Raw genomic sequence first — 18,174 nt, 5'->3', positions numbered from 1 at the left:
CAGCAATGACAATGTCCTAGTGCCAAAACCTTTATTGTAAGTAAACAACAGCACACCACCTGATCAGTGACACATCCTGCAAATCTGTGTCTCACCCCTAACTCCTGTCATCAGATTACATAGCAAAAACCTGCTGAGAGATTCCCTTTGAAGATACACTCCTACCAAAGTTTTTATACTCTTAATATATTGCAGTCATCACAATTGCTCATTCTGCCTTTGCACCCAGCACATTCTTCTCTTTTCTCTAGTCTATGTAAAAACAGGATCTCTGTTGTCCTTGAATTTATTTTTACCCTCTTCAACTCCTGACCCAGCTGCTCCCTCCTTCCCTGCCAGGGACTTTTGCAGTGACTCAGTACTTGTGCAGAGAAAATTGACCTCCCGTTTCTACATAGAACTAAAAAGCATTCAGCTAGTCAGTGCTAAATCACTTGATGTCATAAACCTAATAGAGAAGAACTAGCTGGGTAGAAAGGCGAAATGAGCAATTGTAAGTACACAGTGATATATAATATGATGACTTCAATATATTAAGGGGATAAAAGCTTTGATGGGAGGGCTTCTTTAATTATCAATGGTGTAAGGTGCACAAACTGTGTCAGACTGGGATGTCAGGTGCCCACCAGTACCATAGACTCTGGGGGTCCACTGTTCACAAATTTCCCTACCCTTCTTAATGATAATAATAATTAACAGTAATAAATGGGTAGTTTGGTCATGAATGATGAGATGCTGCCCTGATTTGTACATAGTGAAATGTGTATTGTGCCAATTACTACTCATGTAGAAGTGGGGGTGAGGAGTCCACTCCTGCACAGGGGACCACCAGATTCACCTGCTCCCCTGCCTGAGCACAAGCAGTAAAGCTAAGGAGGACACACAAGGTCACTTGCTTTTCCCTATAGGATGGTTCACATACTTTTTATAACAAGCCTGTACCAATACTGGACTCCTTGCTTTTTCATGCTGTAACTAACCCCTCAATGAATGCATAGGAAACATGACACAGTGAAGTAAGATGAGATAGTGGCCATAGCTTTGGACAGAAGTAATCACAATAGCCAATCACTAATTGTCAAAGCGCAGAGTCTCTGCAGCAGCTGTTCCCCCACAGCCATCCACACAATCATCCAGCTGCAGCATCGTCGCTGCCACCTTACATATGGGGGATTGGTGAAACTTCCCCTTGTTCCCCAATACAGGCTTCTCTCCTGTCATATCTGGTACTAAACTCCCTCCATATGCAAAGTCCTGGCTGCGCCCCCTGCGCTGTGTAGTGTGACTAAGAGCCGCACATGACTCACGACAATCACTGACTCACCCGGCACACAGCCCCTGCAGGGTCTCCACATTCCCACACTGAGACAGGCACAATGCTAAAGAGGAGTGCAGACAAAGGCAGCACTCCTGCAGCGTGTATGTCGTGATATAGATAGCGTGCAGTCACGACTCAGGGGGCCCATAGTGACATGCCTCTTCCTTTATATATCCCCATGACACGCAGAGGGGATCGGTGTCTGCTGCACTACCAGTCCCAGCATCTGGGACAGTGAACACCCGGCGGGCGATGTGGACGTGAAGCAGGACCAGCGACGTGAAGCAGGACCAGCGATCGATCGTCTGTGTGTACGGAGATCGGACGCGACTTCACCTGAGAGCGACAACTATTGAGCAGAGCCGGCACCGATCACATGAATTCACGGAGGAAAACGATCAGCAGGATGGACACTGATCACTCATTACTATAGAGATTGTACCTTGGAAAGCTATCGTCAGTAACTATACAGAGGTAACCTTCAGCAGATCGGCCGCGATCACTTCCATCTACAGAGATCAAACCTTCAGGAGATACGAAGCGATCACTCATGCATATAGTGATCTAACCTTCTCCAGCTCATCGGCAGCGATCACTACAATCTATAGTGATCTAACCTTCTCCAGCTGATCGGCCGCGATCACTTCCATCTACAGAGATCTAACCTTCAGGAGATCCGAAGCGATCACTCATGCATATAGTGATCTAACCTTCTCCAGCAGATCGGCAGCGATCACTTCCATCTACAGAGATCTAACCTTCAGGAGATCCGAAGCGATCACTCATGCATATAGTGATCTAACCTTCTCCAGCAGATCGGCCGCGATCACTTCCATCTACAGAGATCTAACCTTCAGGAGATCCGAAGCGATCACTCATGCATATAGTGATCTAACCTTCTCCAGCTGATCGGCAGCGATCACTTCCATCTACAGAGATCTAACCTTCTCCAGCTGATCGGCACCGATCACTCCTAGCTATAGAGATCTAACCTTCTCCAGCAGATCGGCAGCGATCACTCCTATCTATAGAGATCTAACCTTCTCCAGGAGATCGGAAGCGATTACTGCCTACACATCTCTGCACAGTGATCACTTGCTGCACATCTCTATAGAGAAGCTTCTCAGCACCTTGGACAGCGATCACTGGTATCCACAGAGAGCTAACCTTCAGCAGATCGGCAGCGATCACTTATACCCACAGAGATCTAGCCTTGGTCCTGTCTCTAGATCTCTCACCTTTACAGTAAGTACTTAGATCTATAGAGATTTTACCTTTCCTCATCAGACTGGCAGCGATCACCTGTGTCTACAGAGAGCTATTCTTTAGCAGCAGGCTGGACAGTGACTAAATCTATTAAGATCTAACCTTCAGTAGATTGCACAGAGATCCTTGTGTCTTCGGAGATCTAGGGAAGGGATCGTATGCTGCTCATACTCATCCGACCATTTTCTGGCATCGGTAGAGGTTGCACCCTCCTCAGCACCTTGGACTGCAATCTTTTGCCTGTGTAACCCTCTGGACACTTTTCAGCACTTCTGCAGCGATCACTTTTTTGGACAGATCCAAGTGAATCACGTTGGAGGCTGCTGAGGATTGGATGACTGTGGGCTGCTAGCACTGCGCACTGCACAGCCCCCTGCCCTGCTGGAGAACTATCAGTGCTCGAACACTGCAAAAAGTCCTCCCAAGCATGGAGTCCTGCATCTTCATGGAGGTCCAGGGACTGCACCTACTGCTTCTCCTGTCATGTAAGTGTCCTTATTCTATCACCCTGGGGCCAGGTAGTCATGGATTGTGGCAGTGATTGCTCAGAGCAGGCATAGGGACAGCACCATGTAGTAAGGTATGCAGTGGGATGCATGATAAGACTGCAGTGTGAGCTACAGCAGGAGGTAAAGGAGGCTTCTGCTTTGTTTTCCAGACATTATTTTTCCTAGCTTGGCAGAACAAGAAGTTGAGAATCTCTCAGGGCTATCTGCTAATCCTGACAAAAATATCTTCGCAATTCGAGAAAATGGGACAACCTGTCTTATGGCAGAATTCTCAGCTAAGATCGTCGTTCCTTATGAGGTCCCCTCCAGTAATGAAGTGGATGTAAGTAATCAATTATCGATGCATTAACTATTATAGACTCGGGAAATGGATCTGAAAACTTTTCTTTCTTCTCAAGCACAGTGAGGTTATTAAATGGGCTAACGAAGGGTTAACCGGAGCACGTTGTCATTAGTGATAGGTTACGACGGCACTAAGTGAAAGAACTAAAAATGGTAACAGAATGATCTGTAAGGATCTATCAATATAGGGTGAGATATGGCGCTGATAGACCTAGAAGTGATAGCACGCTTGGTGTCATAGGACTAGGACATTGCACTGTACGGTCAGGTGAATGAGGTCCTACGGGATGATGATGATGATGATGATTGATGACGATGATTGGCAATGGTGATGATGATGATTGGCAATGGCGATGATGGTGATGATGATGATTGATGATGATTGGCGATGGTGATGATGGTGATTGGCAATGGCGATGATGGTGATGATGATGATTGATGATGATTGGCAATGGTGATGATGGTGATGATGGTGATTGGCAATGGTGATGATGATTGATGATGATGATGATTGGCAATGGCGATGATGGTGATGATGATGATTGATGATGATTGGCAATGGTGATGATGGTGATGATGGTGATTGGCAATGGTGATGATGATTGATGATGATGATGATTGGCAATGGTGATGATGATGATGATGATTAATGATGATGATGATGATGATTTTCGGTTTTCAGTGGAATCTAGAAGACGCTACCATCCAGCTGCCCAGAGATACAGAAATAAGGGGGAAATGCTGGAATAATGAGTCTGAACTGCATCTGACATGGTTAGACAAATCTTACACCCTGAAATTATTTTTTATTAAGGTAAGGCACCCGACCCTACATTATATAAGCAGCCATAACCATTGGATGTAAGATTGTTTATTCAAACAGACACATATATTTACAAATAACAGCAGCTTACGAAAATAACAGGAGCCGAGTTTGTAATTTGTCTCCAATCAACCTGATACAGCGTTCCATCTCTGCGCGAGTCATCATGGCGCACACAGGACAGTTGTACCACCATACGTTTTCTACATCTGTATATTCTATAATTGCATTATTCAGTCATTTACCACTGGTACAACTTCATTTTCTGCCATTTGAGTGTTTGGGATTTTTTTTTTTTTTTCTAGCCAGCGTTGACTATGTCAATGGAAAGGTTCAACAATGATTTATGTCATTCATAGGATGGGCAAGATTCTACAAAATCTAGTGGGAGAAGCTGGAAACTGAATAAAATTCAGTTCATCTATGACTTATCTGACCGCACAAACTTCAAAAATGGTGCAAGACGTGAGTATTTGCAGCCACTGCGGCATAAGCTTTCATTTTTATTACCCATGCTCCAATCACGCCGGTCTACTCTAGCGCACAGCGAGGGACCAGGAGCTTGCTGCATAGGACTTACTGTACATGGTGCAATGTGCGACGTGGTCTGGAGAACACTTAGGGTTTTTTTCATGAAGAGAAAGAAGCCTCTTTAATTTGTGAAAACCTACAATTTCAGAATTATTTACAGAAGAGTAAGTAAGAGAAAGCTAATGTGGTCAGAGGAGAAGGATCTGCTGGAGCTGAGTCATTTGGTTCAGTTGACTGCGGATGTGCCACCAACAGATGTTCATCCAGTGCGGAGTACAGTACATTGCTTGCATTCCTGCCCCAAGCGCTCCCATCTGGGCCCTATTTCTATGGTATGCTACTTTCTATATTAGTAGACTAAAAAGCATTACATTTATAAAAATAGTAACACATTAAAAATAATAAACATATCATGCATAGAATTAGGTAAAAATATAGAAACAAGGAGAAGCTTCTTGGCCCCCCGATAACAGGGCCCCCCCGTGTACCATTCATAATAATGATGTGTTTATTATGTGGCAGAAAGACCTGGAGACTCCTCCTGCTCTGTGTCCTGGGTGTGACTGCTACCTCTGCAGTTCCTAATCTGTACCCTGGCATCGGGAAACCCTTCAGGTTTTGTGACAAATCTGTGCAGAAGAATAGACACGATAAATCAGGGACAAATCAGCAAGGTGTGCACAAGCCCTTAAAATCTATCATTCTCTTTTGTGAAGCTACCAGAAAACATAAGTGAGTCGCTAAAACATCAATCCACCTATATAATATTGGAAATGCTCCGTTCAGCTGTATGACCGATTCAATAATCATGAACGAGGGGAATTATGAGCCAGTACTGAAAACCAAACAATAGGCACAGGGAGTACACGTTCAGGATGAAGGGAATGGCAGCATTTTTATTAAAACGGTTTTCTAATTTTGACCAGGGACTGTAAGTATTTGATACGTTGCCGATTTTGCAAGTTTTCCCACCTACAAAGAATAGAGAGGTCTGTAATTTTTATTGTAGATACACTTCAACTGTGAGAGACAGAATCTTAAAATAAAAACATTGTATGATTTTTACAAAATTAGCATTTTCTAGCATGAAATAAATATTTGTTACAATAGATAAACAGAACTTAATATTTGGTAGAGAAACCTTTGTTTTCAATTACAGAGGTCAAACATTTCCTGTAGTTCTTGCCCAAGTTTGCACACACTGCAGCAGGGATTTTGGCCCACTCCTCCATACTTATCGTCTCCAGATCTTTCAGGTTTCAGGCCAGTCACTGGGCAAAACTGAGTTTCAGCTCCCTCCACAGATTTTCTTTTGGGTTCAAGTCTGGAGACTGGCTAGGCCACTCCAGGACCTTGAAATGTCTCTTATGGAGCCACTCCTTAGTTGTCCTGGCTGTGTGTTTTGGGTCATTGTCATGGTGGAAGACCCTGCAATGACCCATCTTCAATGTTCTTACTGAGAGAAGGAGGTTGTTGGCCAAAATCTCCCGATTCATGACCCCATCCATCCTCCCTTCAATACGGTGCAGTTGTCCTCTCCCCTTTGCAGAAACGCACTCCCAAAGTATGATTTTTACCTGACCATGCTTCACGATTGGGACAGTGTTCTTGGGGTTGTACTCCTCCTTCTTCTTCCTCCAGACTCCGCAAGTGGAGTTAATACTAAAACGTTCTATTTTGGTCTTATCTGAGCAGAATGACCTTCTCCCATGCCTCCTCTGGAACATCCAGATGGCCACTGGCAAACTTCATATGGGCCTGGACATGTGCTGACGTGAGTAGGGGGACCTTGTGTGCCCTGCAGGATTTTATTCCATGTTGTGTTACTAACAGTAATGTTTGAGACTGTGGTCCTAGCTCTTTTCAAGTCATTGATCAGGTCTTCCCCTGTAGTTCTGGGCTATTTCCTGACCTTTCTCGGAATCACCCTTTCCCGACAAGTTGAGATCTTGCATGTAACCCCAGACAGAGGAAGACTGTCAGTCATCTTGTGTTTCTTCCATTTTCTAATAATTGTGGCAACAGTTGTTGCCTTCTCACCGAGCTGCTTGCCTATTGTCCTGTTGCCCATCCCAGCCTTGTGCAGGTCTACAATTTTGTCCGTGGTATTCTTAGACAACTCTTTGGTCTTGGCCATGGTGGAGAGGTTGGAGTTTGATTGAGTGTGTGGACAGGTGTCTTTTATACAGGTAATGAGTTCTAACAGGTGCAATTAATACAGGTAATGAGTGCAGAGTAGGAGGGCTTCTTAAAGAATAACTAAGAGGTCTGTGAGATACAGAATTCTTGCTGGTTGGTAGGTGATCAAATACTTATTTCATGCAATAAACTGTATTTCAATTATATAAAAACAAACAATGTGATTTTCTGTTTGTTTTTTATCTTTAGATAATACTGTCTCTCACAGTTGGCGTGTGCCTATGATAAAATTACAGACTTCTCCATTCTTTGTAGGTGGGAAAACTCGACTATGTCAGGTATTCTGCCCGGTGTAAATTCCGCTGTTCTTCTGAAGCTTATGTTGTTTCCCATTGGTTCCTGAACATCATCATTCCTAAGATATGGCTCTTTCTTCCCTATATGTTAGTCTAGCCTTCTTAGCCAAGTGGGCATCATCCCCACCTTTCTCTGTGGGAGTCTTCTAGAGTACCACACCGATTTGGCTAAAAAGACTATTTATATACAAGGAAGGAGGAAACCATATCTCAGCAATAAATCATACCAGACTCAGAAGAACAACAGCATTTAGACCAGGTAAGGCCCCTTTCACATATCAGTTTTTTGGCGTCAGTCACAATCTGTCGGCTCGATGAATCAACGGATCCGTTGCAAATTGTGGAAAACTGATGCGACGGATCAGTTTTTTCGCCGGATCTGACTGCCCTACCTGGTAATAATAATTGGAGCATGCTCAGTTTTTAAAAAAACGGAATCTGTCGCTGGATTTCATCATTTTATGGACAGCAACGGATCCGGGGTCCATAGGCTTCCATTCTAGCAAAAGACGGATGGCGCTGGATCTGTCGCTGTCCGACTTTATGACGGAGACAGAAAATGTTACTTTGTCCGTCGTCTCCGGCCACCAGACACATAATTTCCGACAGATCCGGCGAACGACGGATGAAACGTGAGGCCATCTGTCGCAATCCGTCGTTAATACAAGTGTATGAGAAAAAACGGATCTGGCGGCATCCTTTGCCGGATCCGTTTTTTTTCAAAAATTGCCGGATTGCAACTAATGTAAAAATACTGATGTGTGAAAGCATCCTAAGAATTATAAACAAAAAAACATTATTATGGCATGGACAGGTTATAGACAGTGGAAAAAAGTCCTCCCTGTGTGTCTCATATCAGATGCCTTGTTGTTGATAAATCATCTTTTATCACTTTACATAAATTACTTTTTCCAGGCTCTGGGGCAGATGGTACCTGGAAGATAACTCTGCCTCCAGAGCTTATTTTACATGAAGGGGAGTTACCAGTGTGATGTGATGGCCGCTCTCTGCTCTCCTGATCTCACTGCAGAGCTGTGTGTTATTATACCTGACACATCTGCCTGTTCCTCTCAGCTTCCAGCTCACAGGCAGGGTTATAATGTTGTTACAATACAGTTGAGCTGAGAGAGGAGCAAAAAAATGTGTTTGCAAGAAGACAAATTTAATTTCTCCTGTTCTGTGTTAGTTACTTGTCTCACTGGTAACTCACCTTCATGTAAAACAATCTCTGGAGGCAGAGTTATCCTCCAGGCAGCGTCCTCCCCAGAGCCTGGAAGAGGTCATTTATATAAAGTGATAAAAGATGATTTCTCAACAACAAGGCATCTGATATGAGACATACAGTCATGACTTTTTTTAGCATTCTGTATCCTGCATGCTCATATTAATAGTTTAGATTAAATGATAAAGGTGGTGACAGATTCCCTTTAAATGAAGTATTCTGGATTCCTGTTGCCACCACTAGGGGGAGCTCATTGCATATTAATTTGTATAGTTCCCATTGAATTCAATGTTCAGTATATAAATCTGCATTCAATAAACCTATTTTAGTGGCTGCAGAAAGCAGCTAGATTCTTACCCATTTAAGAGTTTTTGTTTAGCAATGCCAAGTTCTGGCTTAGTAGGTACATATTTGACTAGAATATACTATCGCTTACTCTTTAGGGGTTGTGATAGCTTGCGGGAGATAATTACTTTTGTTTAAAACTAAAGATTAAAGGGGTCATCCAGCCTTTGGATACAAGTCTTAAGTCTCACTATGTGAATTCTCACAGTGCGCACGCAGTCAGGATTCTCCATTACTTGCCCCGGGAGCAGTGGACATACAACCGCATGTATGCAATTTGCCAACTAGATGTGCATGGTCGCGCTAAATGCAAGTGCATTGAGTGAGGCAGGACACGTCTACTCGTAATGTGACTGCAAATATGCAAATCATATACTTGTGGTCACATGGCCACCCACTCCCGGTGCGGAGAATCCTGACAGCGCCCAGTGCTCACAAGTCTGCAGTCATATGGAGTGACTGGATAATATACACATACCGTGTCGATACCCTTACACAGCAGTCTAAGCAGGTGACCCCTGTAACATACATACTGTAGCCCTCACTACATTCTCAATTTTCCTATCACTAATTGTGGTAACTTTGACCAATTTCTTGGAACAGCTTTTATGCATGGGGCCAACTACTGTACAATATTATTTCTGGTTTGCCCGTATGTACCTACTCATAATACTGTATTCCTCTTAGCTGGGAAGCACACAGCCAGCCGCCATCACCTGTCTCTCATGGTCACACCACTGGGAATGTCATATGAATGTGAGGCCACTGAGAAAGTCAGCCTGACCTCCACTGACCAGAAGAAGACCGTGGTCTTGTACCTATCTGAAGTCCACCTCCAGCCATTTGATATTAAGAGTGACTTTGTCTACAGTGAAGGTAAATCATTCTTACTATTAGGGTTAGTGTGACTATTATTCGTGCACAAGAACTCGGTTTTAAAACAATTGGGTACCGTAAATTGGGATATTGTAGTTTCCATTGACAGTGCATTAATAGTTTCAGGTAGATGTTACCAAAGTATCTCATAATTGGGTTTCTGGTATCTATAATGCATATTTTTAAGCACTAAATAAAAGAAAATTCACCCAAAATCAAAGAATTAGGTTAATTACAACGTTTTTTCTTCTTGAGAGCCTGAACAAATCTTTGGAGCTGAAATTTTGAAAGCAGTCACTAATGGCAAGACTGTATACAATAAAATATACATTAACAGAGCATACTGGTTTCCTGTATCCAATAAAGTGTAAAGGGTGTATACTTTTATCACTTTGTGTACATTTATTAGGTAATTTGTATTTTTGATGATTAATTTTTTTTACTGAAACAAGTACTGTACTGTAGGTCAATCCAAAATGTTAATAAGACTGAATCTAATACATACTTACCTTGTAATGTCTTCACATCCTGTTCCATCCAGATGTGTCCGGATCCCAGAATTCCAAGCGGCGGAAGTTCACCAACCGCCATATTGGGACACCCAAGTGATAGGTGTCCCAATATGGAAACTGCTGGTGGTACCAGCCGACAATACTGACATTACAGCAGGGGATCACAGAGGATTAATTTTGTGAGGTAAAATATTTCACTGACTGTTTTTAAACAAGATTTTACCTCATAAAATGTATCCTCTGCAATTTCCTGCTGTAATGTCAGTATTGTCTTTTGCTTCCTCCCCTGCCCAGGAGCTGTGGTATGTTCTGTACACGGTCAGACACAGAGGTGAGAGAGACAGAGCACAGGGGGGAGACAGCTCAAACGGGACAGCACATGAGGGGAGAACACAGCACAGGAAGGAGAGAGACAGCAGACAAGGGGGATAGCACATGGGGTAGACAGGTCAAAGAAGAGAGCACAGACGGGAGAAGTCAGCACATGGGGAAAGAGAGAGAGTGGATAGGTGTGTGAGCACATGGGGGAGAGATTCTCAACACTGCAAAGCCTGCCCCCATCGTGACATTACCGCCCTCCCGATGCAATAGCATCAGCCCTCCATCTAGTATTTCATAAGGTAAAAGTGAGAGTTTGTCTTTTTTAGGAGAATATCTGTGTGCAGAATTATTGGGCGACTATTAGTGTGCAGAATTATAATGCAACTAAATGAAAAACGTAAATTTTCCCATCTTAACTTTAAACGGAACCTGTCACGTCCTTTTTTGCTATTAAACTGCCCCCAATGTCTCGTTGGTGAAGCACGTTGCATCACTACCATGTTTATCTCAAGTGAAACGTGCCAGTATTTATCACAAAAACCACTTTTTATACTTTGATGATTGCCCCACATACCTTCTGTATCAGTCATACAGGTGGGGATCTCTAGCTTTTCAGTCAGTCAGTCAAATGCCTTTTTTAAATTCCCCAGCCTATCGCATCTTCCCTTCACTGCTCCCTACATCACCACAATCTCTCAGCAGATCCCGCGCCTGCGCAATGACTCTCAGCTTTCCGGGCATGCACACTGAATCTGGGTGTACGTCCCAGCTTCATATACTATGTGCGCGTGCTCAGGAGCCGCTGAGCGTCAGTGACCACATGATAGTTTGTGAGCGCGCACGCCATGGTGCCACTGCCTTCCCGCTCGCCACTCTGACTGTCAGTGGCTCCGGAGCATGCGCGCATAGGATATGAAGCTGGGACGCTTTGCTTGAGAGAAATATGTTAATGAAGCAAGGTGCATCATCATCAAGACAATGGGGGCAGTATAATAGCAAAGAAAGATGTGACAGGTTCCCTTTAAGCCCTTTACTGGCAGCTAAGCAGTGGAGACTTCAATGCAGCATTGTCCTGCCTAAAAATCATGGTCTTCTTGAAAGATGCAGACGTTTCTGTATCACTGCTTGAAGAACGTGTCTTCTAAAAACTGGTTGTAGGTTTGGAAGTTGATTTTGAGTCCATCTTCAACCCATAAAGGTCCAACAAGCTCACCTTTAATAATAGAAAAAATTGGAGTCCAGCTCAACAGGACTGGATTTTTTTTTTCTTTTTTTTTAAATATAGTGCATACTAAAGAAAAATTTACATGGTCGACATGACCCAGTTGATGCGTTTCGACTGCACTAAGCAGTTTTACTCTTGAGTCATGATGATTCATATGATGCTGGCCAGCAGCTAAGTTGGTAGTCCATGTCCGTCATAGTGGAGCCCTTGTCTCTTGTTACTCATACATATAGTGGAGCCCTGGGAACTTGCTCTTATCTGCCGGCATCCATGGTGCGCCTCCTGATTAGTAAGCCCGACACAACGTCATGGATGCATCACGCCACAACAGTGACCTTACACCAGGCTTACTAATCAGAATGGGATGGGGATTCCCAGAAGATAGAAAGACTTTCGTCCAGTAGCTACACACTACCAACGTGGCCATTGGACCAGGGTCCTGCAAAACTTCTTGCTCAACTCCAATTACCAGCTATCTAAATCTCAAGGGATTGTCTAATCACAGACGTCGGTGGTATATTGTTAAGATCTTCATCCAATGTCCAGTTCTTGAGATTAGTCCATTACGACCTCGGCTGAGCAGTAGAATGAAACGGCAGCAATGTTGGGAAAGCTTTATCTCAAGTCAGCACTGCGTGTTTTCTAGGTGGTCGAATGAAAAGCCATTGACATAAAAAAAAAGACATTGCCCCCTGGGAATATGCCGCCAATATCTGATATGACATTACTACTTTAGTCCCTAATTTCACTATTCTTTTTTTTTACTTTAGTTGGTAACTATTGATCATATTTGCGTTTGATGGGAGTGTAAAGAATAGAAGATTTTACATAACATTGTTTCTTTGCCTTTTTCAGAGTACAAATGCCTTACAGATCAGAGAAAACAGCTGGAAGAGACGCTACCTCTAATTTTAGGCCTAATCTTGGGACTGGCAATTGTCATCATCCTGGCTGTATATCACGTCCACCATAAAATGACAGCAGCCAATCAAGTGCAAATTCCACGAGACAGATCTCTATATAAGCACATGGGATAGACCAATGACTTATTAAATGCAAGGCACATTGATTATCAGGTAGAAAAGCAAGCAGCACTTTCCTGATATTCCTTCCACTGTCTTCCTTCAAGCTGTATCCTACAAACATCCCCTCATTTAGCTGTGATGTGCGGGTAGTGTTTACTTTTACTGCACTGGAAAGAAATCATGTGCTTTAAGCCTCATGCACATGGCCATGGTGAATACTCGACCCTATATGTGGTGTACCCGTGGTCCTGAATTATTGGGCAGTAGACACTCTATGTGTCACAGTTTGTTGCCTCCTTACAGCATCATAATACTGAGGTACAACATTTTATGGAATATCTCAATAATAACCAATAGAAAACAGCACATTATATTGGAGGCATGCAGACGTACAAGAAGGCCTTGAATACTTATATTGGTGCTGGATTATGGCCCTGTACAGTGTGTAAGTTGAGTACATGAGGCTTAAAGCAGATCTGTCACTTAATTTCATAATACAAACCCAATAAATTATTAAATAGATGTCTTAGACCAAATGAGGCAGGCGTTGTTACTATGAAAATCCATGTTATAATGTATTCCTCATCCAGCACTAACTCGTTTTTAAAATACTGATTTTAATAATAGATGATAACACATTCCAATAGAATCATCACAGCCATTCTGACATGGATTTGCAAAGTAAGTACACCAGCATCATCAGGTCTGGTAGATCTATTTAATAGCGTTATCCAGTGAAATCTGGTGACTGAGCCTCTTTAAAACTTCCAGTGTCGAATCCATGCTAGTTTAAGTGTACGTTTCTTTCTAATATTTTTTATTAGGGCCTAAGGATGAGCACTAATAATTTAAGAGAAAACCGTTCTAGGTATCCAATGCCATTTATAGAGATACATTAATTGTTGTGGAACTCTACTACAGAAGCTATGCATGTTAGATATTGAGAAAATATCCAATTCTAAGTCAGAAACCCTATAAATATTGTTGCATAATATTAATAATATTATTACGTTTTACAAACAGTTTTTACGGACAATTGTTAAACACCAAAAATTGTCGAATGCTTTTCTAATACAGATAGGCTCCAAGTGTTTCCCTTTAATAGCTATTTTAATATTATGACAATTATTTTGCATAGAAAAAAAAGCGTACAAGAATCAAAAACAAGTGCAAACCAAAAGTGGAGCAGATATTTGTAGCAATCAGCCTTTATTTTGTATTCTGCACCGGAAACATCCCAGTCAATCAGTTGTTATAAGCAGATGCTCCACTATGTCTGCACCGGTTTTGATACATGAGGCCGTATGAGCCCCAGGGGCATGCTGCATGCTTTGGTGTTGTGCAATTCTTTACATTATGACATTACACTGTAAAATACAGCTTTAGCTACTATGCATCTCCTTCCTTGCTGTGAAAAGAAAATGGTTGTTTTCCTTAAAAAAATGTATTTTGCTGGAAATGATTTGCTTCGGTGAAGATATAAGATCCTTACAGAAACAGCACGAGCTAAATTTGCTACATGTCGGAGGATTGTAGCACAATGGAGGGGATAATTTTTAGACGGTCTAAAATTAAACTAAAAAGCGTCAGATTTATCACAGTGGCTCGTTCTGGATGATAAACTTGGTGCAAATTTAGACTGTCCAGTCTAGGTTGACATTGTCTATCAGTTGGATTCATTTCAGCATAATTTTAGTACACGGTGTTGGAAGTCAAACCACGCTGCTCCTTGTCTGCAAGCCCGCATCCCTTGCTGAGCAAGATGTCAGAATTCTGGTGCATTGAGCTTAGTAAATCTCCTCAACTGCAGTAAACTTTAATGGAGAACAGTAGTGACATGTTCAAGCAGTTGTCCCATCAGGACATTTTATGTCTATATGCTCTGATAGGACATATGGATGGGGCATAGCTATAGTATGAAGCCTAAGAGAAGGAGATCCAGCACTTTTCTGAACATAATAGATTTACATCTTTATTGTCCACAAGGTAGAATCCAGCTCACAGCAGCAAGAGATTCACTGATGCCTTTCAAAGATACAAATGTTCTTAATTATAGCATAAGTATAGTGTGTGCAGGGGTTGTAGTCCCACCTAGGCCCTAGGGCATTGAAAGGGCGAGGGGTGGGAATGGACAAATGGTGCCTTTTGTCTACATGTGAAGACCACTACTATTAAAGACACATAGTTGGGGTCCATAAGCTTTAAGTTAACCAATTGCATGCGGACATCATGGAGTGGAGGGGAGGTTCTCCTCTAGGGAACCTCAGTATGTACCAGATCCAAAAGGACCTCTGTAAGGGCTCGTGTACAGGAACGATTATATCAGATGAGTGCTATCCATGGTTTTCACAGGTAGCACTCGTACCCATAATATTCTATGGGGTACCTGCCCTATGTGCACATGTCAGACCTTTTAATCGGACTAAGTGGTCCAAGAAAAAAATAGGAGACACGTCTGATTTTGATCCGATTATCAAAATCATCAATGTACGTGTATGGGTCCATGAAAACATCGGACCATAGACTTCAAAGTGTGGTCCAATTTTCATGGACTGACGGTGGAGAAACTTGTTTTTCCTCTCCACCTTAGAGAAAAACTGAAAACACTCTGATCAAACCCTGATCAGGATAATCGGACCATTTTTCTCGAATGCAGAGAAAACGACCATATGCACCTGACCCATAGCCACATTCACACATTCAGTATTTGGTCAGTTTTTACATCAGTATTTGCCAAAACCAGGAGGGGAACAATCAGAGGAAAAGTATAATAGAAACACATCACTACTTCTGGATTTATCACCCACTCCTGGGTTTGGCTTACAAATACTGATGTAAATTACAGACCAAATACTGAACGTGTGAGCATGGCCTAAAAGAGATAGTAGCTGTGTCAAACCTAACAAGCAGCATATGGAAAATCATTTATTTGAATGGCTGGTGTGTAATGCTCGGGAAGCCTGCTGTAGGGAAAAATGTGCGGATGGCTTCTCCCAGCGAATTGCAGGGGGCGAGAGAAGCTGAGCACGTGGTAATCAGCTGATCTCTGCAATAGCGAATGCACAAGCAGCCCCAGCTTCATTGGAAACTCACTATTTTAACATGGAAATAAAACAACTCTCCTTAGTGTTTAACAACCAGTGACCACCCTGCAAGCTGATGATTCATCATCATCGATAAAAACAATAAGTCATCAATATTGTAAAACTAGTATCCGAGATGTGTTACTAGGGATGTCTTCTTGATTCATTTACCACAGTGGTATCCTCCATATCTATTCCACATCATACAAACGCCTGATTTAGGGATTTAGGTTTAGGGTCCAACTCGGGTATCATATTATTCTTTCATTCTCTCTAATAAGGTGGCCACAATTTCTTTATTCTTCTAATAGCCGTGTGTCCCAGAATAACACAGAACATAACCTGTCTGTATGCCAGAAAAGCTTAATAGGAATACTTCTATAAAGGGAATCTGTCACCAGGTTTTTGAGACCCCCATCTAAAAGCAGCATGATGTAGGGGCAGAGACCCTGATCCCGATGTGTCACTTACTGAGCTGCTTGCTTCAGTTTTGATAAAATCGCTTTTTATTTGCTGCAGATCTACCAGGTCCATGAATGTGGATCTCTGTGTAACCCACCCACACCACCGATTGGCAGTTTTCTGTGTACACTGTGCATAGGCAGAAAGCTGCCAATCATTGGTGGGGCTGAAGGTATAAGGAGCTCATCAATAAGACAGCAGGTTTACTAGACCTTTAACGATAATCTCCTGCTAATAAAGTTGTCATTTTAGCTAAACTACAGCAAGCAGCCCAGTAAGTGAAACATCACTGGAATTAGGGTCTCTACATTATGCAGCTCTCAGATTAGGTAGTAAAAACCTGCTGACAGATTCCCTTAGATACTGTCTATTCTATAGCGGGTATCCTCTCCTTACTTTGTAGTGAGACGGACATGCTTGATGGCTTGCGCCATCCTCACTGCACAGGGTGGGCACTGTGTGCCCGCTGCTATCAAGGGAGGAGCAGCTATCCTCTTCTCCGTCTGCACCACCCGAGCAAGTGCAGCTCATCCAGCCACTAAACCACTAATGTTTTTTCTCATTAAAAGCATGAATGTTGCTTTCCATGCTTGTTACAATGGCCGCCTATTACCTATAGATATGAATTAAAAACAACCAGGCCTTTATCTACAGTGTCTCAAAGAGAAAGTGACTATAGGAACCAATCAGAGCTCAGATTTCATTTTTTAAACAGCTCTGGTGAAATGAAAGCTGCACTGTGATTGGTTACTGTGAGCAACCAAACATTGTTTGAAGCCAGGAGAGTACACAGAAGGGGAAGATACCTGAAACAGCTACAGAATTTTGGGGTTGGAGGGTTAGAAATGTTTACACAGGGTGGCAGGGACAGACAAGAATTATTAATATAATATTCTGATTTGGCTTTTATCCTAAGTCATATTGCAAGACTCGTTAAAGGGTTGATTGTGACTTGTAGGATCGCTACTACCAATAGGTGGCGCTGTAGCGTAAAAGTCCTCTTTCTTTCTGAAGAGGCAATTTGCATAATATAATATTAGAAACTATGTCTCCTGTCAGCTCTGCACTAGGGATGAGCGAACTCGAACTGTAAAGTATAGGGGTTTATACCGGACGTGCTGAACTCCAAACACGTACTTGTCTGAGATGGAGAGAGAAAGATGTAGGGAGAGAGTGAGAGCCTTTTGCAGCCCCATAGCCTTTACTACGACCATTTTACAGTACCAAAGTCCTGGTCCCCATTAACTTCTATGGGGTTCTGATTTACGTTTGAGTAGATTTCTGGTACCCGAACGGAACTTTGGTCTAAAGTTCGCTCAAATCCGAACATCCACAGTCCGCTCATCCCAACTATCTGCATATGGTGCCAATTGCTGATCACAGAGCAGTTTGGAGGTGTATCCTGCACATTAGGCCTCCTTCACTTGTCCATATAAAAGCGCATCTGAAAAACCGGTACCAGTGTCATCATTTTTTCCATTCGAGTGTCATCGGTGTGTCCATTTTTACCATCAGTGTGTAATGCAGGTGACGGATGCAACACACAGAAAACGGAAGGCGAGGACAGACAGTGAACGATATAACTTTGTGTAAATGCAGCAGTAATTTACAGCAATTCTGGATTGGTAATAGTAACAAGATTATTCAATTAAATCAGATACTGCTCTGAGCAGATTAGCAATGGAAGTTCTTCACTGTGCAGTACTGAAGTTTTCTGCGTGGAGGTGGCCCGTTCATTCACAGGACTTACCACGTAAGTACTCTCGCTCTCTCTCTCTGGAATTCTGGCCCTAGTGGGGGTCAACGGGTTTTCCCACTA

The 18,174-nt window shown here is 42.6% G+C and overlaps 1 protein-coding gene across 1 annotated transcript; it reads left to right on the top strand.

Annotated features, from left to right (window-relative positions):
• Positions 1-1,321: 1,321 nt before the first annotated feature.
• Positions 1,322-14,202, top strand: LAMP5 (lysosomal associated membrane protein family member 5). Its single transcript, XM_073553849.1, has 6 exons — positions 1,322-3,069; positions 3,243-3,415; positions 4,118-4,249; positions 4,618-4,723; positions 9,539-9,727; positions 12,641-14,202. Exons 1-6 carry the CDS (start codon positions 3,012-3,014, stop codon positions 12,820-12,822), a joined length of 840 nt encoding a protein of 279 aa, XP_073409950.1. The 5' UTR covers positions 1,322-3,011; the 3' UTR covers positions 12,823-14,202.
• Positions 14,203-18,174: the final 3,972 nt, after the last annotated feature.

The sequence above is a fragment of the Dendrobates tinctorius genome, unplaced genomic scaffold (assembly GCF_039654945.1).
Source record: "Dendrobates tinctorius isolate UK_male_01 unplaced genomic scaffold, ASM3965494v1 ptg000203l, whole genome shotgun sequence".
In the NCBI taxonomy this organism is placed as follows: domain Eukaryota; kingdom Metazoa; phylum Chordata; class Amphibia; order Anura; family Dendrobatidae; genus Dendrobates; species Dendrobates tinctorius.
The sequence above is the reverse complement of the archived record's forward strand: the minus strand, read 5'-3'. Positions and strand labels throughout refer to the sequence as shown.